This window comes from Musa acuminata, chromosome BXJ1-2, assembly GCF_036884655.1.
Source record: "Musa acuminata AAA Group cultivar baxijiao chromosome BXJ1-2, Cavendish_Baxijiao_AAA, whole genome shotgun sequence".
NCBI classification, from domain to species: Eukaryota; Viridiplantae; Streptophyta; class Magnoliopsida; order Zingiberales; family Musaceae; genus Musa; species Musa acuminata.
In genome coordinates, this window is record NC_088328.1 from 16,215,977 (window position 1) to 16,241,667 (window position 25,691).

Genomic DNA, 25,691 nt, shown 5'->3' on the forward strand with positions numbered 1-25,691 from the left:
TGACTTGAATTCAGTTTGAATTCAAGATTTTATCAATATGGCATATTGATAGGGGGAGTTTGTTTAAACTCCGGGAGTTAAGTTTAACTATGTCATCAAGTGGTTGTCATCATCAAAAAGGGAGAGATTGTTGAATCTCGTATTTTGATGATGAAACTACTTGATATATGTTTATGATTTAATCTGCGTTTTGAGTGACGCAGGATGCCTCGATCAGGATGAGACAATTAAAGCAAGAAAATCATGTTGTGCCGGAGGAACATGTCAGAAGATTGGACGTCGGGCCGGTGGATCGGTCGACGTATCAACAGAAGGCTTCGGGCCGTGGACTCGGGCATCGGGCCAAGAAGAGCGGGTATTGTGCCAAGGATATCGGAGTTGCGGAGCCAACTGGCCGATTGGGCAATAGGCCGCAGGAAAGGACGATGCGCCGAAGAATCGGACGAAGCATCGAGGGACCAATGACATGCCGGACAACTTGGTTAATTGCTTAGGATTAATTGTCTCGATCGAAGTTTTTGTTTTGAGTGTGCAGGATTTGTTAGGATCGAGAGCACTAAGAGGGGGGGGGGTGAATTAGTGCAGCGGAAATCTTTCTCGATTAAAAACGAAAGCTGCGTTCGTTCGATAAAAACTATTTTAATGCAAAAGCCAATTCTAAGATTACTTATTATTAAGTGCAGTTTATGTCTAAACACAGTTTGCGTCTAAGCGCAATTTATGCAGTTTGCAGTTTGCGTCTAAATGCAGATTGCGTCTAAGCGCAGTTTGCATCTAAGCGCAGTTTGCGTCTAAGCTCAGATTGCGTTTAAGCGCAGTTTGCGTCTAAGCGCAGTTTACGTCTAAACTCAGATTGCGTCTAAGCGCAGTTTGCGTCTAAGCGCAGATTGCGTCTAAGCGCAGTTTACGTCTAAGATCAGATTGCGTTTGAGCGCAGTGCAGTTTGCGTCTAAACGCAGTTTTACATCTAAACACAGTTTTACGTCTAAACGTTGTTTTACGTCTAAACGCAGTTTGCGTCTAAACGTAGTTTTACGTCTAAACGTAGTTTTACGTCTAAACGCAGTTTGCGTCTAAACGCAGTTTTACATCTAAACGTAGTTTTACGTTTAAAAGTAATTTACGTCTAAAACACAGTTTTACGTCTAAGCAGAATCAAGACGTAAACGTAAACTGCAAAGAAACTTGTTCGCAGAAATCAGTTTGCAGTTATAAACAGAATCAAGACGTAAACGTAAACTGCAAAGAAACTCGTTCGCAGAAATCAGTTTGCAGTTATAAACAGAATCAAGACGTAAACGTAAACTGCAAAGAAACTCGTTTGTAAAAGCGCAGAGAGCAGTAGCTATATAAGAGGTTTGCAGTAACGATAAAGTGCTCAAAATGAAAGCAAACCAGAGATTTAGAGTGGTTCGGTCAGTCTTGACCTACTCCACTTTTGGCTTCCTCCACCGATGAGGTCACCGACGTCAACTAGAAGCCTTCCTTCAATAGGCGAAGGCCAACTACCCTCTTACAGATTCACTCCTTTTGACGGGCTTATGAGACAACCCTTACAGAAGTTTTCTCTCCTCTCTTTACAACTCAAACTTGAAGAGGAGAACTAGCAGTTTTGAGCTCTAAGAAACACAGAAAGATAGCAAGATTTCGAGTGTGTGTTCTGTTCTTTCAGTGCTGAATGGGTGGGGTATTTATAGGCCCCAACCCAGTTCAAATTTGGAGCTCAAAACGATCAAATCCCGGAATTCCGGGATCAGGCGGTTGCACCTCCTGACTGGAGAGGTTGCACCGCCTGGCAGAGCTCGAAGACTGAGCCCAGGCGGTGCCACCTCTTGACTGAGGCGGTTGCACCTCTCTGCCAGAGCTCGAAGACCGAGCTCAGGCGGTGCCACCTCTCTGTCAGGGAGGTTGCACCGCCCAGTCTTGCTCGAAGACTGAGCTCAGGCGGTGCCACCTCCTGGCTGGGGAGGTTGCACCGCCCAGTCTCGCTGGGAGGCTTAGCCTAGGCAGTGCCACCTCCTGGCTGGGGCGGTGCCACCTCTTTCACTATTTCAGCTCACTTGGTTTGGCTCCAAACTTGGCCCAAACCTGTCCGAACTTGGGCCTAATTGGCCCCTACTTGGGTTATAGGATTAACACCTAATCCTAACCCTAATTAATGTGCTAACTATGATTTTAAAGACATTTTCTAAGCTATTACAAAGTCCGCAAGTCAAGACTTCTTCTGGCGAGCTTCCGGCAAACTTCCGGCGGTCTTCCGATGAACTCTTGGAAACCATTCTGCAGACTCCCGGCAAGCTCCTAGACTTCACGATTTGTTCTTAGCGAGTTCCAACGAGCTTCTTCGGCAAGCTCCGATCTTTCTCGGCGAGCTCCGCGAACTCCCAACGAACCTTCGGACTTCCGTCGAACTCTCGAACTCGCAACAAATCCTTCGCGCTTGACTCCGACACTTTGTTTCGCTTTATGTCTTCATCGTTATCATAGTTAATCCTGCACAATTAAAACAAAACTTCGATCGAGACAATTAATCCTAAGCAATTAACCAAGTTGTCCGGCATGTCATTGGTCCCTCGACGCTTCGTCTGATTCTTCGGCGCATCGTCCTCTCCTGCGGCCTATTGCCCAATCGGCCAGTTGACTCCGCAACTCCGATATCCTTGGCACAATAACCGCTCTTCTTGGCCCGATGCCCGAGTCCACTGCCCGAAGCCTTCTGTCGATACGTCGACCGATCTACCGGCCCGACGTCCAATCTTCTGACATGTTCCTCCGGCACAACATGATTTTCCTGCTTTAATTGTCTCATCCTGATCAAAGCATCCTGCGTCACTCAAAACGCATATTAAATCATAAACATATATCAAGTAGTTTCATCATCAAAATACGAGATTCAACAGGATTAACTACGATGGAAGAAAGACATGCAGCAGGAGTTGCGCCGGAGTCAAGACAATGATCACGTTGGGAGTTCGAGAGTTCTACGGAAGTTCGGATGGTCGTCGGAGGTTCTGCGGGAACAAATCCGAGAAGTCCAGGAGCTTGCCAAAGAAGCTCGTCGGAACTCGCCAAGTGGATCGTCGCAAGTCCAAGAGTTTGCCGAAAGTCCGTAGGAGCATCACCGAGGGTTCATCGGATGATCGACGGAAGTTCGCCGGAAGCTCGCCGGAAGAAGCGATTGACGTACTAGAGCAAGTTGCAGTAAATGTCTTAGGAAATAACCGTAGTTTAGTACGGTTATTTATCAGGAACGCCCCTAACTTAGTTTTGTAGGTTTAGTACTTCACAAACGTTGACTTGAACTAAGATTGATTTGGAAAGGCTCTTGATTGAATATGAATCCCTACTCGTGTACTAACACCCACCAATAGTTTTTTTTTTCTATTTTGGTCCTTACAACAATATAAGTTCATATTAAAGAATTAGATTAAATCAATTCATCGAATAAAATCACATAATTATTATTTAAGAGATAGCGTCCCCTATAGTTATTTTCACCTAAAATATTTATTTATAAAGATCAATTTTATCTTCATAAAATTTTTTGAACTTATGCGATCAATGAATCAGTTCAGATAAAATCCTTGTACCATCTCCCACATGCCTCCCCCTCCACTGAGTCTGCAAGGAGGTTTGGGAAGAAGAAAGCCAAGTCAGGTATCGATCTCATGAGCCGTGCCCGTTCCTGCAACTGTGATCGGTAATCACCCCTGGTACGAGGCATTTTCTTTTGTCATCGGGCATGTTTCCACTTCAGGCTTCCGTTTCCGGAATGTGTGAAGCAGCGGACGACGGTTGCCGTTGACTACAAATCGGACGGCTTCAATCGTTCCTAATCATGGTGATGGGCCGCCCCTGCAAAAGTACAACAAAACTTGGACGGCGTCCTCCCTTGACACGTCGCACGTGTCCCGATCCGAACGAAGTCTACGTGGCTGCTGTTTACGCGGATGGTCACGCAAGCCCAATGACATCATCACGCAAGCCCAATGACATCGTGGGAGATGCCGCCGCGGGTTGACGGTCAACGACCTGTTCTCCCCCCGCGCCCTCTCCGACCAGACCGCGGTTAATCGGAATCGAATGTGTGACGTGGCACGAGGAACGCGGTTTCTCGCGCCACCGCCTCTTTAAGACGCTTCGACGACTTCCCCCCGTTGCTCGCGTCCTCCGTGCCTCTCACCATTCGCCTTCACTCCCTTCTGAGCTCTAATCCCAATCGATCGCCCTTCTCGATCCTCGAATCCGCCGAGGGATATGGCGGACAACTGCTCGGTGCTCGATCCGTGGGTGTACCACTCGGAATCGGCGTGGATCAGCGAGGTCTCTGCCCGCGAGAACGCGGCCGTCGCCATGGCCCTCCATATCTCCCTCTCCGACACCACCACCTCATCCTCCTCCTCCTCCTCCGCCGCCTCCGCCGACACCCTTTCCTCCCCTCTCCTCCTCCTCCAGCACCAACTCACTCCCCCCTCTTGCTCCTCTGCGTCCGGAGACGCCACCCTTCGCCGGCGGAATGCCCTCGGCCCGGCCCTGCAGGGGCGGGTCTCGAAGAGGAAGTCGCACGCGTCGAAGCGATCGGCCACCACCTACATCTCCGCCGACCCGATCGACTTCCAGGAGGTGGTGCAGCGGGCGACGGGGTTCCGGTTCGCGGGGGAGCCACTGGTGAAGCCCGAGCCGGTACGGTCCGCGGCGGGCGACCGGGCGGCCCTGCAACAGATCCGCCTGCCCACGCTCGACACCTCGGTGTCTTTTCTGGATACGGGCGCGGTCGGGATCCCGAGCGGGGGCTTCTCGTCCGGGTCACCACCACCTGCCTACGCGCCGGACTTCGACTTCGATCCACTACTCCCGGCCTTCCCTACGCTGGATTCGTGGGGTGTCATGTAGAGGAGATGCTTCTTTAATCGTCTGACACTATTCGGACGTTGCTGATCACGCTAACAAGCCTTGCAGTTCTACTATTCTTGTATGTCATAATATATATATATATATATATATATATATATATATATATATATATATATATACTCCTATCCTACAGTATACGTCACAGCGTATACATGCATCATAAGTTGTAACATATTTATATACTCTCATATCATATATTAGAAAATATGTATACTTTCATACCGTAAGTCATCATATATATGCATACAAGATATTTTTATCACAATTCTTTTGTATCATCTAGGGATTGCAATATAGTGGCTTAGTATGTCCACAGTTGATGAGTCAAGTGAATTATTATTTTATTATGGAGATAATAATTTACTGAGCTAAAATGAGTTCTGATATGTATGACTCATGACCAGCTGAGCCCATATGGTAGGTGTTGCGATTAGTAGAGGTTTGAATATGAGATATCCGTTGAAGCCTCTATCTTATTGGATATCCACTAAGCTCCTAAATTATTGGATCTTGTGGATAAGATCCAATAAGAGCCAATAAAAGATTATTGGGTAGATATCTATTAATCTAAGAGGCTTGAGTAGTTAGATAGAGATTCAATGCCCAATAGGGCATGATCCATTAGGGTTAAGTTCATAAGAGGTCTCTATAAATAGGAGAGAATCAAAGGACCATAAGTAAGATCATTTTTAGCTACCACATCTGATTCTCCTTCCCTCTCTCCTCCTTAGCCAATAACACATATTTGGGGCATGTGAACAGGAAGAAGGGTCGGAACCTTCTTGATTACATACAATACACAACGAGATAATTTGAGCAACGATTTAAGGAGCATCTTCACAGCCCCTACCATATGGATCACCGCTAGAAAGGAGGACAATTGACCTCCTTCATCCTTTCTCATATATCTATAGATTTTTAGAATATATGATCTCCCTATGTAATATACAACCCTTAACACGCGTGATTTTTTTGGTTTTGCGGGTTTTTGCGTACCAATCTTCGCATGACGATAAAACCTTCTTTTCTGCATAAAATTCTAGGTTTTTTATTTTCTATTCTTCCATTATGCATATGAGGTCATCTCATGTTTCCTAACATGGATAATATAGGATTCATTATTGTAATCGTTTGTGTATAAAGTTTCCTAAGTAGTTTAAAGTTTAATTGAATTAGTTTTGCATGTAACCATACCAACTTAATTAAGGACCCATTAGACCTAAATTAAGATTGAATTAGACCTATTGGAAGGTCAATTCAGTGACTTAAAGTTGAGTAGGCGGTGGCACCACCAGGCCAAGCAGTGAAACCACTTATGAGTTGGAAAGTATGTAGTGCATATTTCTAATAAACCTGACGATAGTACCGCTAGTGTCAGACAGTAATACCACCCCGACTAGTAGTGGTACCACCTAAACTAGTGGTAGCACCTTTAAAACATAGTCTTCTAGGCTGTGTTAGATAGTGGTACTACCCAAGCAAGTGGTGGTACCGCTAGAGCCCGATCTCCCAAGCTATATCAAGCGATAGTATTGTCAGTACCTCGAAAACCTAGGGATGAGATTTTTTGACTCCATTTTTGAAGTCATTTGGGGCCTATAAATACCTTACTCATTATTGCTTGATATACCAAGAAAAGAGTATGAAAAACTTATGATCTAAGTATGTAAACTTTGTTAAAAGTATTAAGTTCCTTCCTCCTTAAGCTTATAAGTCATTCTAAGGGAGGTGTGAGGATTACTTATAAAAAAGAGTTGTAAATATTCTTTTCTAAGCCTATGAAAAGGAAAAAAGAGTTATAGCAATAATAGTTGATCTTCGATTGTTGAAAAGAAGATCATTAGTGAAAGCCGATGGCCTCAACGGAGGAGGAATCGAGAATGGACGTAGGTTGCGATGATCAAACTACTATAAATCTAGTGTGCATTTCCTTTTATGCTCTTTATTGCTATTGCTGATTGATTTAATTACTTACTACACTTATATTCTAAGTTAAACACATTTTTTATATTGGTTTCATCCAACGAATTTTCGAATCGTTTCTCCATTTTGAAAGCACTAATTCACATAACCCCACCATCCCCCCCCCTCCCTCTTAGTGTATTTAGAATTCTAACAAGCTCAAATAGAACTTATTATCATCAATAAGAGATTACAATAATAACTCTATGCACGGCTAAAGTTATATTAGAGGCCTTAGAATCATAAGAGATTCATATAAAATATAAACGAAAATAAAATTTTTTTGAAGTCTATGTTACTCAAAAGTAGTTGAAAATATTAGTCTATAATTTATAAAACTAAAATATAGGTATAACAAGAGAAGAATTAGGGTTTTCTTATCTCAATGATCCTTAGAATTGGGGTTTCTTAGCCTCCATGAGCAAAGCCGAGAGAATGGTTGAAAAAAAAGAAAAATGATCATGAGTTATCATATTGATAAAGAGGATGAGGCCAAAAAGAAGATAGAAATACTTAAAATATTACCTTGAGGCCTAGGGTTTTATTTTAATTTTTTTATTAATATAATTTTAATATTATAGTACCTTCAATTAAGTTTAATTTGGTTTGATAAATATAATTTTTTGGTTTAAACTCATCCTTCAATCTTACTTATATATCTTAATATTTAATATAAAACTCCTCTTTGATTTGTTTATCTATTTAATTTTTTATTATTTCATCCATGAGTAGCTTATGATTTGCCATCTACATAATATTAAAACTTAAGCTTTCTTATGTTAATAATGGTCAAATTCATTCAAATCTTGAGATTCATTTAAGGTTGACTAAGATTTAATTGTAACTTCTAGTCACTATATGCATGCTTATTATCATTATTTAACATCATATTCAAGTTCACTAGATTTATTGTACTATGCTTAAAGTACTGTTTATATATACTCAATCAATATTTCATAGAATATTAAAAATAATATTTTTAAAAAAATACTTTAGAAGTAAAAAAATATAAACATAAAATAATATTTATGAAACATAGATATCATAATTAATATCACTAAGTAACGATAATATATATTATTTATATTCTATTGACGTATTAATTATGCTTGAGATTCAAACACTATAATTGATATTAAATTTAACCTTCAGTATAAATTATACCATCAGAATTGTACTTCTGGTTGACCATCAAGCTAAGAGTTGTGACCATCAAACTAGTAGCCACATCTACTAATTAATAGTTGTTGACTTGACCCAACATCCCGATGTGGATATTTTCAGTGGCTGACGTGAGGGATGATGTAAATATTTGATGTTTTATGTCAGTATGAATAGGCAGAGAGAGAGAGAGAGAGAGAGAGAGAGAGAGAGAAGGGGGGGGTGGGGAGGGAGTGGTGGAGATCTCCTGTGATTGGCGTCAATACAAACCTTGATATGATGGGTAATAAAATGAAAGGTGGGGATTGTTCTTACTAAAATTTCTCTGGACATAGTGACTGCGTTTACGTTCTCATGAGCTGTCCCTGCTAGCATTTAGGTTATGATAAACCCTAGCTTGTATTCTCTTATATCGATTATAGTAACTTCATTACATATACTTTCAATAGGTTGTGATAGGGGTGGTAATTACGATAAGAATCCCGTAACATCAGCTGACGCCCTGCGCCTCTGACAGACTGACAATGCCTAGCCAGCATGGGCCAAAACGCCAACCGAGGCCCATTAACGACCGCTCAGGCTCACCTCCTCACGACACGCCAACCGCAATGTCAGACGCCATCAGATATACGATCTTGCTCCCTGCGGACAGGCGCTCCAGGTAACACTAAGCTCCCGTATAAATACCCCCGTGTTCTAAGCAAAGAGGGGGGAACAAAGAAGATCACACCACTCCACATCACTAACTTGATCGTCGGAGAGGTCTGGCCGAGCTTTCGACCCGACCCGTGTGCAGGACCGGAGATGAGGCGCCTCACACCGGGCGCGCAAGCGAAGGGCTCCTAGGAGAAGTTTGGGCGATTTCCCGACATTCAGACCCGAACCAAGTCGCGTCAGCCCCGAGGCCACGGCTTAAAGGTGTTTACACTAACAGGTTGCTTTTTATATCCGAGCTCTTCGTGTTATAATAGTTTTTCTATACTGAAATTTGACGTTAGGTTGGTGCTGAAATTATTTATCTTGAAATGGTATCTTATTTTTATCTTCACTCACTTTCCTACAACCACTATTTCCATTCAGATTGTATCAATAACGTTAGGTTGGTGCTGAAATTATTTATCTTGAAATGGTATCTTATTTTTATCTTCACTCACTTTCCTACAACCACTATTTCCATTCAGATTGTATCAATAATTGGCTCAGGATCAGTGTTTTTGTTGGACAAAGTTTACCAGCTCGGTGATCTACTGAATGATGTATGTTTCTTCACTTTATCGTCGGACAAAGTTTAAATGGCAATTCTGAAAGGGTGGAATTCTAATGAGAATCTTTGCAAAGTATGAGCTCTTATTCTGCAATACTCTTATTTAGTTCCACATCAGCAGATACCGGGGATACTCTTTATTTAGTTTTATAGTATTTAGTTTTAGAGAGACTCTTATTTAGTTCCCTATTGGAAGTGGTTGATGATCACAGGAGTAAATAGGACTTTCTGATCTACCAAGCTAATAGATCAATTCACAAGGAATTGTGCAGATCACAACTCCAAGATGTTGATCCTTGTCGGTAGTGATCAACTTAACTTGATATCTTGTCAGGAATCAATTTTTTCAATAATTTTTTACGATATATAGACACATAATAAATATTGTCAATTATAATTTAATCCCCGGAGAGGACAATAGGATGAAACAAATTTAACATACTAATGAGTAATGAATACCTTCTTTAGAATAAGCAACATATACGTAATCTCCATTGCTCCAATCTTACAACTGGCTGGAACAAAGGCTGCAAAAAAGGAAAGAGTGCATGTAGTTCCAACCAAATACCAAACACAAATAGAAAACTAGTGGGGGGTTTACACAACTGATAGAGCGCAACCACAACTACAACTCTTCAGATAACTAACTACTAGGTGAGGAATTAGAATGGCATTTTACAACCTCATTCACTTGGCCATCATGATTTTAACGAATTCCTCATAGTTGATCTGGCCGTCGCCATCGACATCTGCTTCACGAATCATTTCATCAACTTCCTCATCAGTAAGCTTCTCTCCAAGGTTGGTCATGACATGGCGGAGTTCTGCAGCTGAGATGAAACCGTTCTGGTCCTTGTCAAACACTCGGAACGCTTCCTTTAGTTCCTCCTCTGAATCAGTATCCTTCATCTTGCGAGCCATCAGATTAAGAAACTCTGGAAAGTCGATTGTTCCATTGCCATCAGCGTCAACCTCATTTATCATGTCTTGCAGCTCTGCCTCTGTAGGATTCTGACCCAAAGAACGCATCACCGTTCCAAGCTCCTTTGTTGTGATACAACCTGTTGGAATTACAAACAAAAATTGCACTTAAAAAATTCTACTCAGGTATGCCATTGAGTTCCGTCCAAAATAACCTTTCTTTTCCCATTACAGGATTTTATATAATACTTAAACATAAAGCAAACAATCCTATAGATGAAAGCCAATGCCATCTCTGTCTAGAATTGAAATTATTGCAATTAAACCAAAAATTGAAGTGCACCACAAATAATCAATTAAATAAATAGTTCACTATGGGCATTATTGTAGTGCACATCAGAAAGAGTACCCACCATTGCCAAGTATCCAAGTACCACTACAATAGCAAACAGCTTTTGTTTGAGGCATCGTTCACAGAAACATTAATGTTCCAGTTCTCTCCCTGGTGACTAAAAGAGATCAAAGGCACACAGGAAAATCCCCAACAGAGGATGGTTGCCATCACTCAGCATAATTTATAAAAACTGTTTTAATAACAGTGCTATTATACAGATTTTGCAACATTATTCAATATTCTTAACACTATAATGTTTCCTGTTTACTCTTTTTAACAGTGTTTTCTTATCTGTAATGTCCATTACGGCAGTCTTCTGTTGCTTTAATAAGAAAAGGTTAATTCGCTTCTAACAAATTAACATTTGAGCTAAGAACCTACAATGGCTTTAATTTAATACATTAATTTCTAATAGTAGTGCTGAAGTTTGTAATTACAATTTTTTATACACTTTTGCAAATTAATACAGATTGCTTTCAAAATAGCAATTTTCTATACTATATTTTTTTATTTTAATGTCCCTAAACTTCATGTATCCTTGATTTATTTTTAACAAATATCAAAATTTTGAATTCTATCTTATTTAAGAAGACATTATAAATAATAATTCATTGTGACATCTGATTGCCTTGAAAAAACACCATAATAAATCTTTAAAGGGTGATGATAGTTCTTTGGTTACTCCTGATGGCAAGAAGAACTAGAAGTCTAGCTGATTACTCTAGGCTTAATCTCAGCTATGGGAAAGTTTCCCCTTTCTTAAATTCTTCCTCTAAATCAAATTTTGCTGATCCTGCAAAAGCCTCAGATTCTCTGACATGTCTCCCAGAGAAGTTGAAAAACTTTGTAGGTTTTGATGATCTTTATGGAATATATGGAAATATAAGACTGTTAGGAACATTCACAAAGCCCAAGAAGATGGTTATCATAAAATTTCTAAGGTGTTAATATAACAGTGTAGCTGATGGAAAGACAAAAACCCTATTAGATTTGATTAATGTCGTTTATTACAGGAATACAACAGAACTTGTGGTATATGGTTAACCAGATACTTCCACTGTACAAAGAACTCCTTGTGAGAAGGAACACAAACCAAGGTTTGATTACTTCCCAATCTGGGGTGTTTAGCAAAAGTTGGTTTCCAGGAGATAATCCTAAAAATGTAAACATTGTCTTTGAAGGATATTTCCTAAATAATGACAATTCCTTGTTGTAAACTTGGATCTGAAAATGCATCTTTCCATTCAGATCAATAATTCTTACAAATGATTGAAGCCACATTTTTCCTACTACTAATCATCTAAATCCCTTTGGTAATACCAAGTTCATTTATAAAAAGCTGCATAAACTCTAAATCCTTCATTTTGGAAGGAACTTGTTTATACTTGCTAGTAAAACAAAATTTAAATATCTTTCCATTCAAATTTAGAATTCCTACAAATGATTTCAGCGACAACTTCTTCTACTCTTATAAATCCTTTATTATCAACAGTCATACTAGCATTCTCACCAATTTGTCTCTTGAAAACAACCCACTAGGTTGCAGCTGGATCTGAAAAAAGATCAAGATTAATGGTTCTGTAAAAAATAGAAGCCTTGTAGCACAAAATTTTGGACAGAGAAATAGCTATTTATTTCGATACTAAGACTGAAGTATAAATTATCACCATCTAAGCCTGTTTTGGTTTTGCTTTCATACACAAGTTTTTTATTAAATTGATGTGAATATTGTTTTCCTCCATGGCAATTGAGAAGAATATACCTACAGGATCAACTAAAAAGCTTCTTCATGCTTCGAAAAGAAGGAAAAGTGTGTGGGCTAATTTCACTCTAATATGGACTAAAGCAAATAATCCAAACAATGACATTAAAAAATTTGACCATGTGATCCTCTCTTTTGAATGATACAGTGAATCTAATCATTATCTTTGTTGTTAAAAAAATAAAAAATATAAGGATAATATTCTCTCTTTGCTTTCAATTGATCTAATCATTGAAATCAAATCCTTTTTATCCACTATTTTGCATGAAGAAATTTTAGTGTTATTATAGGAATAAAGATCCCAAAATATTTTTAATTCTACATCGTCATCTCATTATAATTGTGTATTTTCCATCTGTGTCTATTCCTTATGATCTAAGAACAAAAGCAACCCTGTAGAACATGAGAAATACTTTATAATCATAGGATCTTTTATTATATTTAAAATAGTGAAGCAAGAGAAATACTCAATAATCGTATGATCTCATCTTTATTTTTGACATAGGACTAGACCAAAAATCTCTTGAGATATTTTAATATTTTAGTAAATATACTAGTAATCATAGTATGACACACTGCAATGCCCTATAATGAATCTTAAAATTAGGTACCATTGAGTAATAAATGGATAAACCTTGAGTAATAAATGTTAGAATGATGTTAACTGGATCTCTAATTCATTGAAAATTATATCAAATTTTTGCTGTGTATCATCATTAATGATAATATTATCATGTCAATCTTCTAAACAAACTAGGAGTACTATGAAAGCTGAAATCATAACACCATCCATTTTGAATTTGGTTTGTATGCTTCCATTGCTCTCATCTCCTATTATTCCTATCCATGTTTGTTGTGATTGTCAAGGTATGACAGATATAAAAACTTATAGACACTAAGATTGAGTGGCCATCTAAAAATCAATTAGATAGTTGGATTCTTATTCAAATATTTCTCTATCTTATGTTAGAACCAAGGTTCGCCGTACCATACCGTACCGACGTTTCGACCCGGGCTCGGTACGGTATGGTACCAGTATACCGGGCGGTACATCAGGGAGTATCGAGCGGTACACCCTGGTGTACCGAACAATTTTATACCTTTTTATACTGTAGCACTATAGCGGTACCGGGCGATCCGCGTACCGGTAACCTGTCGGACCGGTATGTACTGCCCAGTACGAGCGGTACGTTTCGATATGGTAGACCTTGGTTAGAACTTATTTAGGATTCTCCAGTATGAGCAAGTTTATAGATGATCACTACTAAAAATCTGAACATTACTTGAAATATATCATGAATACACAAAATCCTCAAGCATGTCCAGTAAACTGCAAACCCACAAAGACGTATATCATATTATGCATGACACTTCAAGATCTCATTCACTTCATTTCCTTTAGATAAGTGTCTTCTACACTAAACTGGTGATGCTTTCTAATGTTAAATAATTTAAAGATGTCCCACTGACCATACAATAAATGCACCAATGAAATATCGATCTATTTATTTGTTTAAATTTAAATTTCTAAAGTATTGTGGATTATAAAAAATAATAAGAAAACCCAAAATTATTTTTTTAAATTTATCTTCCTTTTTTTTTTTTATTTCATGTTCATGTCTATAAACTAAGTCACTGGGAATGTGGCATTTGGTAATGTACACAGGATTTACCATTGGTTGTCACATCTTCAAAACCGATACTAGAGTTTACGGGCAAGACATACACCATCAAGAGCTCATGGTTGTTTCACGACTTCTCCATATAGCGAGTGCATGATATACGCCATCAGTTTTGAGCTCTCTATATGCACCATGAAGAACTCAAAATTGATTTTTTTCCCTTTATCTTCTTTATACTTTTTATTTCATGTTCATGTTCATAAACTAAGCTTTCAGCAATGTGGTTATGTATACAGGATTTACCATTGGTTGTCACGGTGTCAAAACAGACACTGAGCATTTACAAACATAATATACAGTTATACACCATGAAGAAGTCACGGTTGTTTCACTACTTTCCCATATAGAGAGATAAAAATAAATTACTTTCTTTGGATCCACTTCACTTCTTTCAATCCACCTCACCTCTCTACTCCATTGCCTTCATTAATCATTGTTTTCTACTTTTCTATTTTACTAGTACTGGTCGAATACTCAACTTCCTATATGATCATGTTCATAACAACCTCAATTGGATCTTAGGGCGATTTTCAACAAAAGCCTTCAGAAAAGGTCAGAAATATGTCTAGCATACACACCTCTCCCCTTCTAAACTTCCTAATTTAATTTCTCACATTAGTTACTTATTAGATGTTTTCATTGAAGTTGAGAAAAAATATTTTTGATAACATACATTTTAAGGTCGCATTCTCGGCCTTTCATATAGCCTTTCATCAAGAAATCACCCTAACATACAACTAGGGTTGTCCTCGTATGATCATGATCAAGAAGGATATTGATAATGCGCCATCCAACGCCAGCAAAATAAAAAGTAGGATGGATCAAATAATGAAGACAGCATAGAATAAAGAGGCAAATTGGATCTAAAGAAATAAAATGTATTGAAAAAGATTAGTATAACTTATTTTAGTTCTATGCATACATCTCCCTCTATTAACACTTGGATGGATAGAGTCTTGTTATGTACCAAGATTTCAATGGAGAAGCCATGAAGCAGTTAGGATCTTTCATGATCTGCATCATGCATGTACGCCTATGGAATTGATTCTGGGGATGTCACAACCAAAGAGGAACCCCCATACACATTGCCACATTGCCAAGGACTTAGTTGAGAAAATGTGAACATGGAAAAGAATATAAAAGAGAATAAAACAAAATATAAAATCAATTTTGAATCCCGCTGTTATTTTTCCAACAATCCTATTGGATATAGCTAATACTACACCTAGAAGTGCAATTAAATAGAGAAAAGAAAATACATACACATGTAATCAACGTAATTGATAGTTTAACTACATGCCATATCATAGCACACATCAAAAAGAGTACCCATTGTTTAAAGAGAATTTGTGAAGTGTCCAAATATCAATAGATACTATTTAGGGAGCAATGTTAATAGAGACAATTGTTGCACTATAAGCAAACAACTTTAGTTTGAGCCTGTGAACACTAATGCTCCAATTCTATCCCTAATGACTAAAAGAGATCAAAGGAAGGTTGTTCCTGCTAATAACCCTATACTAAAAAATAAGGTAAAATAATTGATTCCTTAAAATCATTAAAATTATGCTCTACAATATTTGCCAACACACATAAGGAAACCTTGACACAACAGGAAGGTTGTTCATTTGCAATTTGACTGACCAAGACTATTATCATTGAAAGAACCTCTCTAGTTGTAATGGTGAGGCACAAACAAGAGCCTCATGCACTAAACCACCTTGAGAATATGTCAAATGGCAAAATTGTTGCTGTAGCAAGATCTCTGGGCACCTAAAATGTTGCTTTTGATAAAACTAAAACTAAAAGCATCAAATGATCTATATCTATTATGTATTTGAAGATGTACATGATCATATCTTATTCTACTCTAATACTATGCTTTTTATTTACAACCATAAATAGCTCAATCAAGTAATTTAACATGTGCATCAAATGGGCTGAAATACCTTGTTTTTCGCCACATCATGGTGATTCATCCACTAAATCCACTCATTAAAGTTTCTAGAGTGCCTAAATAATATTTTCGAGAAAAGTCCAAAATGGTCAATGCAGCAATCTATCAGTAACTCATCATTCGCAACTGAATTCTTGAATGATCCATTCATTAAAGACTATGAGACACTAACAGGTTTTGCATGATCATTTTTTGTTGATATGGTTGAAGTTGCTCAGTAGCCATACTTTCACTTTAAATTGTCTGATATACTAATACCACACACTGGTTTATTAAATATATAATCTCTTCCATTAGCAACCCAGTTTCTGTGGAAGAAAAATGACCAGCCTGTTCACACCACAAAAATCCCAATATATGTATTCATCATCACAAATTGGGGGAACAATAACCAAGTCTATAAACAAAGTTCATTAAAATACGATCTAATCAAATCCTAGCGCCCTTTCCATCATATGCCTCTTCAACTTCAAAAATATGATCGACACCAAGATATCTCAGTCCAAGACTTATAAAGCTAATACAAGGTCTTAAATAGAAGTATCGATTAGTAATATAGAAGTGACAATGGAATCATGATGTTAACTAATAATACATACTCATTAGTAATATAGGATAGGAGAGAGACAAAATTGCTTTGATCAATTATCAGCAATTCTTAATGCAAGTATTTGACGAAAAAATCCAGACTTATGTAGATCTCAAGTGATACAGCCGTACTTAAATCTCAAGTGAAATACACTCTTCCGTAGAAGAAGATCAAACAACACTCTTCGAAGACTTAAAGTCGTATGAAAAAACCAGATGGCATGCTTTCGAATCCAAGTGTGCAGAATAGAAACAGATTAAGTCCTTCACCATCAAATTAAATATCAGATCCGATCCCAAATAGCTCAAAGGGGGCAAGAAACGATCAGCGGGGCATAAGATGTGGAACATGTATACGAAATAAAAGGACAAAGGAACAAAACGGCATCGAGTGGATCTAACCATCGCCGTCCTTGTCGAACAAGCTGAAGGCCTCCTTGAACTCGGCAATCTGGTCGTCGGTAAGCTGCTCCGCCATGCCTCCTCCGCGACCGATCTCACAACAGCGGAAAAAATAAAGATCTGTAAGCAACGACGGAGAAAATGGCGAGAGGAGGAGAGAGAACGCAGGTGTTATGTGCCCTCGGCTTCGCGACCATCGATTCCACCCCATAAAACGTCGTTATAACCCGACGTTATCTCTTCCTCCTCCAACAACACCCCTGTACATCTCATAAAATTACGTACTTGCCGCCCGAGCACGCCCGGAATGACGCTTTTGGCCTCCTCACATGCGGGACCCGCTACGTTAAAGTGCGTAAGAGATTCTACAGTGCAGCGGGCCCCGGGTATGATTCCAATAGTCACGTCAGTATCAATGCGCGTGAAACATGCAAGGGCGAGAAAAAGTAGTGCTTGTTTGAGGGCCCGTCCCGCCATGGTCGCCGATTACGCGTCATGCTTTCCCCACGTTTCAGGAAACCTGACATCGGACTCGGCCGTCAGATTTTGATCGGTCAGCTGCAATTGCTCCATCTCTTGGGTCCAACGGTCTAAAAAATTTAAAGGGGAAATGGACCATTTAACGGGTAAGCGCTTCCGTCGTCCGCGGCGGGCCCTGCGCAAGTCTCCAGTACGCACGTTGGTAGACATCGGTGTGACATGACAACGGGTGACAGAAGGTATTAGTCAATTGGGGTCGGCGTCTTGTTGTAGTCCCGCCGCATACGCGTCACGCGTCGTCTCGTTCCACGAACTTAACGATGATCCATACCGTTCGATTTTGATCGAACGACTGAAGTTGCTCCCTCCGTGCAAGGGCGTAGCTTCTGGGGGTTTTTCGTAATTTGAGAACACGGTGGAAAATATCTTTCTCTTTTTTTTCTACCGTAATTATCGCAGCCATTTCTGGGGAATCTTTTCTTCGTTTTGGCATCGACAAGGAAATCTCCGTTTCACCCTCGACGCCGGTTGAACGCGGATCTGGTCAATAACCAGTCGTTGACGTCCGATTAGGGTCCACGTCATCTTCTGCTTCGGTTCCCGTTGCGAGTGACCGTCCTATATCTGCTCGGTATCGAGGCCATCTTGGACCGTCGATTACGAGAGGAAGGTGACATCAGGGCCGTTGAAAGGACCGGATTAAATAAGACCATACCTAAAAGTATTTACATAATGCTTTTTGAGTGAATCTTGGTGGTTATAGTGTTTTTAAATAGGGTTATAGGAGCTCAGTTATAATGTTCTGTAATAAGGTTAACAATGACCAATTACATTAACTGTGATGAAAGAAACTAAAGAAGGAAATGAAATCAAAATTACCTAAAAAAAATCAGTTAGGAAGCTAAATAGGATTTGTTCCTTTTGGGAAAAATCTCTATAATATGATTCATGAATCTGACGTCTAATAAGGGAACATATCCTTGCATTTTATATGAACCACACTTAATAATCCAACTGATGTGGGATATAAAGAAAAATAATTTTTTTTATATGAATAGAACATCAAGATATACGAAAACCCCTCCAATGTGAAAGGTAAAAATCATAGGAAAAACTAGAGATAATCACTATAAGAATAATGAATATACAAATCTCAATCTCTTGCCCAAAACCCTAGCAACAATCACAAGAGAATAACTTGGATATAAGGATTACGTCGTGCAAAAAATTTTAAAGCCTCAATAATTCTTCCCAAGTAATCACAGTAAGAATCTACTATAGATTTGATCTAACCTGAGATGAGAACACTACTGGATGATTGAGAACAGTCTCTCTGCGTTGTCCTTGTTTTCTTCCCTTTCTTTCTCCTTGGATTTCTGTCTTTTTCTTCTCCTTTTTGCTACTACAAAGATCTCCTCTACTGCCCTCATTGTTGCCCTATTTATGCACTAAAAAATGTAGCCCTCGCACCCCTTTAACTTTGATTTAGGGTTAGGTCAAAGGGTGGGTTGTGGGCTGATAAAGCCCACCTTGGGCTGAACATATGCACTGTCAGCCCAACAACCTCCCCCTTCAACCCATAAGGTTATGGGAGGTTGTCCCAAGACTCCTCAATGTGAAGCCACGTCGACCAGCTGTCGGCATATCTCATGTCTTACTTTTGGTAAGATCTTTGTCAATATATCTACTTCGTTGTCATCTGTGTGAATTTTCTGAAGTTGCAATTGCTTTTCTTCAAATACATTTCAAATCCAGTAGTATTTGACATCTATATGCTTTAACTTGGAATGAAACATTGGGTTCTTACACAAATAGATGACACTCTGACTATCATAATGCATCATATAATTTTTCTATTTCAGCCCAAATTCTTATAAGAATTCTTTCATCCATAACATTTCTTTGTAAACCTATGTAACAGTAATATATTCTGCCTCTATGGTGGAGAGAGCAATACACCTTTGCAATCTAGATTGTCATGACACAACTTCCCCTATAAAAGTAAGTACATAACCTGATGTGGACTTCCTCGTATCTATATATCTTACCATATTTGCATATGTGTAACCTGTCAACACAGGTGGTCTACCTCCAAAGCTTAAACAAACCTTAGAGCTTCTTTTGAGATATCTAAAAATCCACTTCACTACTGCCTAGTGCTCTTTGCCTGGATTTGCAAGAAATCTGCTAGCAACACCAATTACATATACGATGTCCGGTCTCATACATACCATTGCATACATTAAACTTCTGATTGCTGAAGCATAAGGAACCTTTTGCATTTTCTCATTCTCATCACTTGACGGACTCTATTTTGAGCACAACTGGAAGTAACCTGCAAGTGGAGAACCAACTGATTTTGCATTGCTCATACTGAATCTTTCTAATACCTTCTCGATGTATTTCTCCTGTGACAACCAAATCTTCTTATTTTTCCTGTCACGGAAAATCTGCATACCTAGTATTTGCTTTGCTGGCCCCATATCATTCATTGCAAAAGACTCACTTAGTTCCTTCTTCAACCTGTCAATTGTAGACATATCTTTCCCAAGAATAAGTATATCATCAACATAAAGTAAGAGAATAATAAAATTCTCACCAAACCATTTGATGTACACACAATGATCTAAAGTCGTTCTTTTGTATCAATTTTCTGTTATAAATAAATCAAACTTTCTGTACCATTGTCTTGGAGCTTGCTTTAGCCTATACAAGCTCTTCTTCAACTTGCAGATAAAGTTCCCTTTACCTTTGACTTTGAAGCCTTCTAGTTACTCCATATAAATTTTCTCCTCTAAATCACCATGAAGGAAAGCTGTCTTCACATCTAACTGCTCAACCTCTAAGTCTTGACTAGTAGCAATATCAAGATGAATACGAATAGAAGATGCTTTAACAATAGGAGAAAAAATCTCTTCAAAGTCAATCCTTTTTTTTTCACCAAAGTCTTTCACAATCAATCTAGCTTTGTACTTTGGTTGAGAACAATATTCTTGAGTCTTCAACCTAAAAACTCATTTGTTCTTCAAGGCCTTCATTCCATTTGGTAGTAGTACCAAATCATAAGTGTGGTTCTTCTGAAGAGTATCCATCTCTTCCTGCATAGCAACTAACCACTTTTTCTTTTGCTCACTTTCAACTGCTTCCTGGTAACTCACTAGTTCACCTGTATCAGTAAACATCACATACTCATCTGTAGAGTATCTTCTAGAAGGTTGACGTTGTCTAGAAGATCTTCTCAACTGAGGTTCTGCGGGAAGTTGCTCTCCAACTTCTTCTTGCTCAACATGTCCTACAGGTAGATTAACATCAGGCTCTACACCATCTTCATGCATATCTCCCCCATCACCCTGATATACTGGAGGAGTAACTGGGTCACAATCTGCTAATCCTTCTACAGAAGTTTTGGCTGGTGTCTTCTTCTTCAAATCCTCAAAGGTTTGATCCTCAAAGAAGACCACATCTCTACTTCTAAACATCTTCTGCTTTTCTGGATCTCAAAGCTTGTAACAAAACTGATCATGTGAGTAGCTAAGAAAAATATATTCTTTAGTCTTACCATCAAGCTTGGACATCTCTTTATCTGGAACATATGCAAATGCACGATAACCAAACACTCTCAAATGCTTGTAGGAAACATCTTTCCCTGACCATATATACTCTGCAACATCACTATCTAGGGCTATACATGGTGACAAGTTGATCACATTAATTGCAGTCCTCAAAGTCTTATCCCAAAACTTTTTGGGTAGCTTGGCTTGTGAAAGCATACATCTGATCTTTTCAATGATGGTGTGGTTCATCCTCTCTGCAATAGCATTATGCTGAGGTGTACCAAGAACTCTGTCATCTCATGTTGGATGTCATGTGACTTGCAATAATCATTAAATAATTCTGTGTACTCACCACTATTATCTGATCTTATGCATTTTAATTGTCTTTCTATCTCCCTTTCAACTTTAGCATGAAACTCTTTGAAGACATTAATAATCCGATCTTTAGTCTTTAAAGCATAGGCCCAAACTTTCCTGAAAAAATCATCTATAAAAGTGACAAAATAAAGTGCACCATTGATACCAGGAACATCAACAGATCCATTAGGAGTTTTTGTCCTCAAAGGACCACATACATCTGTATAAATATGGTCTAAGACATACATTTTTCTAGACAAAACAGGACTAGCAAATGAAACTCTGTATTGTTTACCAGCCAAACAATCAATACAATGGTTCAGATGTGTACCTTTGAGGTCTGACAATACTTCTCTCTTGGAAAGAGCTTGCAGCCCCTTTTCGCTCATGTGTCCCAATCGCCTATGCCACAACTTCATGCTGAAGTCTTTCTTTGTAGCATTTAACTGCTCATCACAAGCTTTGGCCTGTAACCTGTACAAAGTATGATATTTCTTTCCACTAGCCATAATAAGATAACCCTTACTGAGCTTCCATTACCCTTTGTGAAATCTGCTATCATAGTCTTCATCATCTAGCCTTCTAACTGAAATTAAATTCAGCCTCAAGTCAACCACATGCCTCATATCTTTAAGCACCAACTTGCAGTCAAAGTTGGTCTTTAAATGGATATCACACATGCTAATGATATCTGTCGTGCCATAGTTGCCCATCTTGACAACACCAAAATTTCCAAAGCTATATGTAGCAAAAAAACTCTATCCATGGTGTAGCATGATAAGAAGCACTTGTGTCAATCACCCACTCAAGATCCTGACACACACAAGAAAAAATATCATCAGAAGGAGACAAAATCAAATAATCACCACCCTGCACTGTAGTTGTGATATTATCTTTTGACTCTGTAGACTCCACTTATTTTCCCTTTTTTTGCTATTATTTAGTTGCTTGCATTGATTCTTATAATATCCTTTCTCACCATAATTATAGCAAACAATATCTTTTCTTGATCTTGACTTGCTTCTACCCATGCATGAACTACTTTTAGACTTTGACCTTCCTTTGTTCTCTGAGATAAGTGCTTGTGAATCATTCTAAGATGTTACTGAATTCTTTCTTCTCAACTCCTCATTCAACAAACTGCTTGTTACTTGACTCATGGTGATAACACCATCTGACGTAGAATTATTGAGGGAAACCACTAGTGTCTCCCAACTTTTTGGTAATGAACTGAGAAGTAACGATGCTTGCAACTCATCATCAAGAGACATTTTCATAGAGGATAACTGGTTAGTAATACTCTGCATTTCATTCAAATGCTCAGCAATAGAAGCACCCTCTCTATTTTTTATATTCATAAGTTTTTTGATAAAAAAAGCTTTGTTGTCAGTTGTTTTTCTTTCATAGAGACTTTTCAACTTTTTCCAAAGAGAATATACAGAAATTTTAGTAGAAATATGGTGAAAGACATTATCATCAAGCCATTGTCGAATATACCTCTTCCACTCATCATCTATCATAGTTGTGGGTTTTGTATTATCCCCCTACAAAGGTCCATACAAATCTTTGCAATACAAGATATCTTCTATTCTTGGTTTCCATATCATCCAATTATTTCAATTCAAAATAATCATGCGAGAAACACTACTGACCTCCATATTTAAATATAAAAATTAAATCACCACAATCTTGCTCTGATACCAGTTGATGGGATATAAAGAGAAATAAACTTTTGTATATGAACAAATACTAGCAGGCCATAACACGCAACGAAATTAAATGAAATCACAATAAAATAGAACACCAAGATATACATGAAAAACCTCTCTAATGTGAAGGGTAAAAATCACGGGGCAAACTAGAGATAATCCACTATAAGAATAATGAATATACAAATCTCAATCTCTTGCCTAAAACCTTAGCAACAATCGCAAGAGAATAACTGGAATATAAGGATCATGTCACTATACACAAAATTTTAAAGCCTCTATAATTCTCCCCAAGTAATCACAGTAAGAATCTATTATATATTTTATCTAATATGAGATGAGAACATTGCTGGATGATTGAGAATAGTCTCTTTGCATTATCCTTGTTTTCTTCCCTTTCTTTCTCCTTAGATTTTTATTTTTTTCTCCTCCTTTTTACTTCTACAAAGATCTCCTGCCCTTGTTGCTGTCCTATTTATACACTAAAAAATATAATCTTTATACTTTTTTAATTTTGATCTAGGATTAAATCAAATAGATAAACTGTGTATTGATAAAACCCATCTTGGATAACAAATGGGCTGTCAGCCCAACACCAGCATCATGGTGATAAAGATTGTTGCTGGCATTTACCCTACAGAGGAACAAAAAAAGTCCTTACTCCAAATGTGCATTAACCTACGAGAGCATCAACAAACTACCTTTTGAACTACGATAAAAGTAAAAAGAAAATAAAAAGATTGTATCATGCATCTATTACAACAGAATACACAATCCATACTTTAATCGGAAACCACAACGACACTATCTATAAAAAAAGAGAGAGACAGAGTGAGAGAGAGAGATAGTTCGTGTTAGCGTAATACAATATTATTATTAAGTAAAAAAACTTTAATATCAAACATTTAAAATTAAATAATAATATATCTAAATATTACGATAGTGATAGGAAGCAAACATAGAGTCATCAACTCCCCCACGATGCCACATCATGAGCATGCCTTAATCTACCTCGCATTAATAGCTAACAACATGGCACAATCTCGATAGTCTTTCCTACTACTCTAAGGATGAAAAGATCATTTCCTACTTATACAAAAGGAGGAAAGGAGTCCGATCATAGGGCAATAGCTCTGATAGTACTTTGGGCACAACCTATTGGTAAGCCGTCTACCTTAACTCCCCGACCTCATTAAGATCAAAGGATAAAAGGATAGAGAAAGATTTTTACTATCATGATCAATCAATTAATGTTGATCTTATCTTTGATCAACTAGTATGAAGGTCAGTCGACCTAGTCAAGATCCTAGGTATAAAAGTCATCCAGAGGGGGGGGGGGGGGACTCCACACTCATTCCATTAGATAGCTTGTACCTCTCTCTCTCTCTCTCTCTCTCTCTCTCTCTCTCCCTTTGTCTTTTAGAAACTTAAGAATCAAAGGGATTAAGCCAAAAAGCCCCCGATGCCAACCTATCATGTAGGACCGTTGGCTCCCAAAAGATGATCCCGCCACCACAAGGTAACTTGACGACCAAGAAAGGACCATGTGGCCAAGAAGACACCGATCCCTCTACCTGGCCTCTCCACTCCCAAGCTAGAGCATCCCCGGTAGACAGCCTCCCATACGGACCTCTTATGTTAGTTCACCATTTCAACAGTCCCATGTCAACATGGAGGAGATGCGACGATGGACCAACACATTCAGTAGTGAACTAATTGGACCGACTCACCAATCAATAGTATTCATAATATCATCATTCTGGCACTAAAAAGAGGACCAAACATCGCAGGTGTTAGGACCATTTCGGCACAAGGGGGGGGGGGGGGGGGGTGAATTAGTGCTTTCAATAAAAATTATGATGATTTGAAAACTTCATTCGATAAAGCCCATAAAGGAAAGCATTTAAGCTTAGAGAGCAAGTGAGAGTAGTAGACAATTGAATCAATAAATAATGATAATGAAAAGCAGGTAGAAAGTGCAAACCGATTTTATAGTGGTTCGGTCGTTGCAACCTATGTCCACTCATAATTCCTCTTCCATTGAGGCTACTAGCATTCACTAACAGTCTTCATTCATTCAATGAGTGAAGACCAACTACCATTTTACAACTCTTTCTCCTTTTCATAGGTTTAAGAGACAATCTTTATAAGTCTCACACCTCTTAGAATGATCATAAAACTTAAGGGGGAGGAGGATATTTGATACTTTTTCACAACTTTTCAACTCAGAATCACAGTCTCTTTCTACTCTATTTCTTGCTTCCCCAAGCAGAAAATAGTGGGGTATTTATATACTCCAAATGACTTCAAAAATAGAGCAAAAAAGGGTCTCATCCTAGGTTTCTCGGGTCCTAGCAGTATCACCGCCATTACTGGGTGGTACCATCACTTGCCAGACTGATAACTAGTGGTACCACCGCCCAATCTAGGTGGTACCACCGCCTGACACCGACAGTTCCACCACCTGGGTTTCCCAGAGACGTACACTATGTCACAAGTGGTTCCACCGCCTAACCTAGCGGTACCATCGCTTGGGCCAGCTTCAACATTGAATTAGGCTTTTAATAGGCCCAATTTAACCCTG

The 25,691-nt window shown here is 38.7% G+C and overlaps 2 protein-coding genes across 2 annotated transcripts; one reads left to right on the forward strand and one right to left on the reverse strand.

Annotated features, from left to right (window-relative positions):
* The first annotated feature begins 4,257 nt into the window (after nt 1-4,257).
* On the forward strand, nt 4,258-4,893 carry LOC135594821 (calmodulin-binding protein 25-like). The gene has a single exon (XM_065085334.1). It carries the CDS (start codon nt 4,258-4,260, stop codon nt 4,891-4,893), a length of 636 nt encoding a protein of 211 aa, XP_064941406.1.
* A 4,850-nt stretch (nt 4,894-9,743) lies between these two features.
* LOC103968929 (calmodulin-1) lies at nt 9,744-17,216 on the reverse strand. The gene is made up of 2 exons (XM_009382294.3): nt 17,008-17,216; nt 9,744-10,362 (listed from the first exon to the last, which is right to left on the reverse strand). The coding sequence occupies exons 1-2, from the start codon at nt 17,081-17,083 to the stop codon at nt 9,989-9,991; spliced, it is 450 nt and encodes a 149-aa protein (XP_009380569.2). The 5' UTR covers nt 17,084-17,216; the 3' UTR covers nt 9,744-9,988.
* Between the last annotated feature and the right edge of the window lie 8,475 nt (nt 17,217-25,691).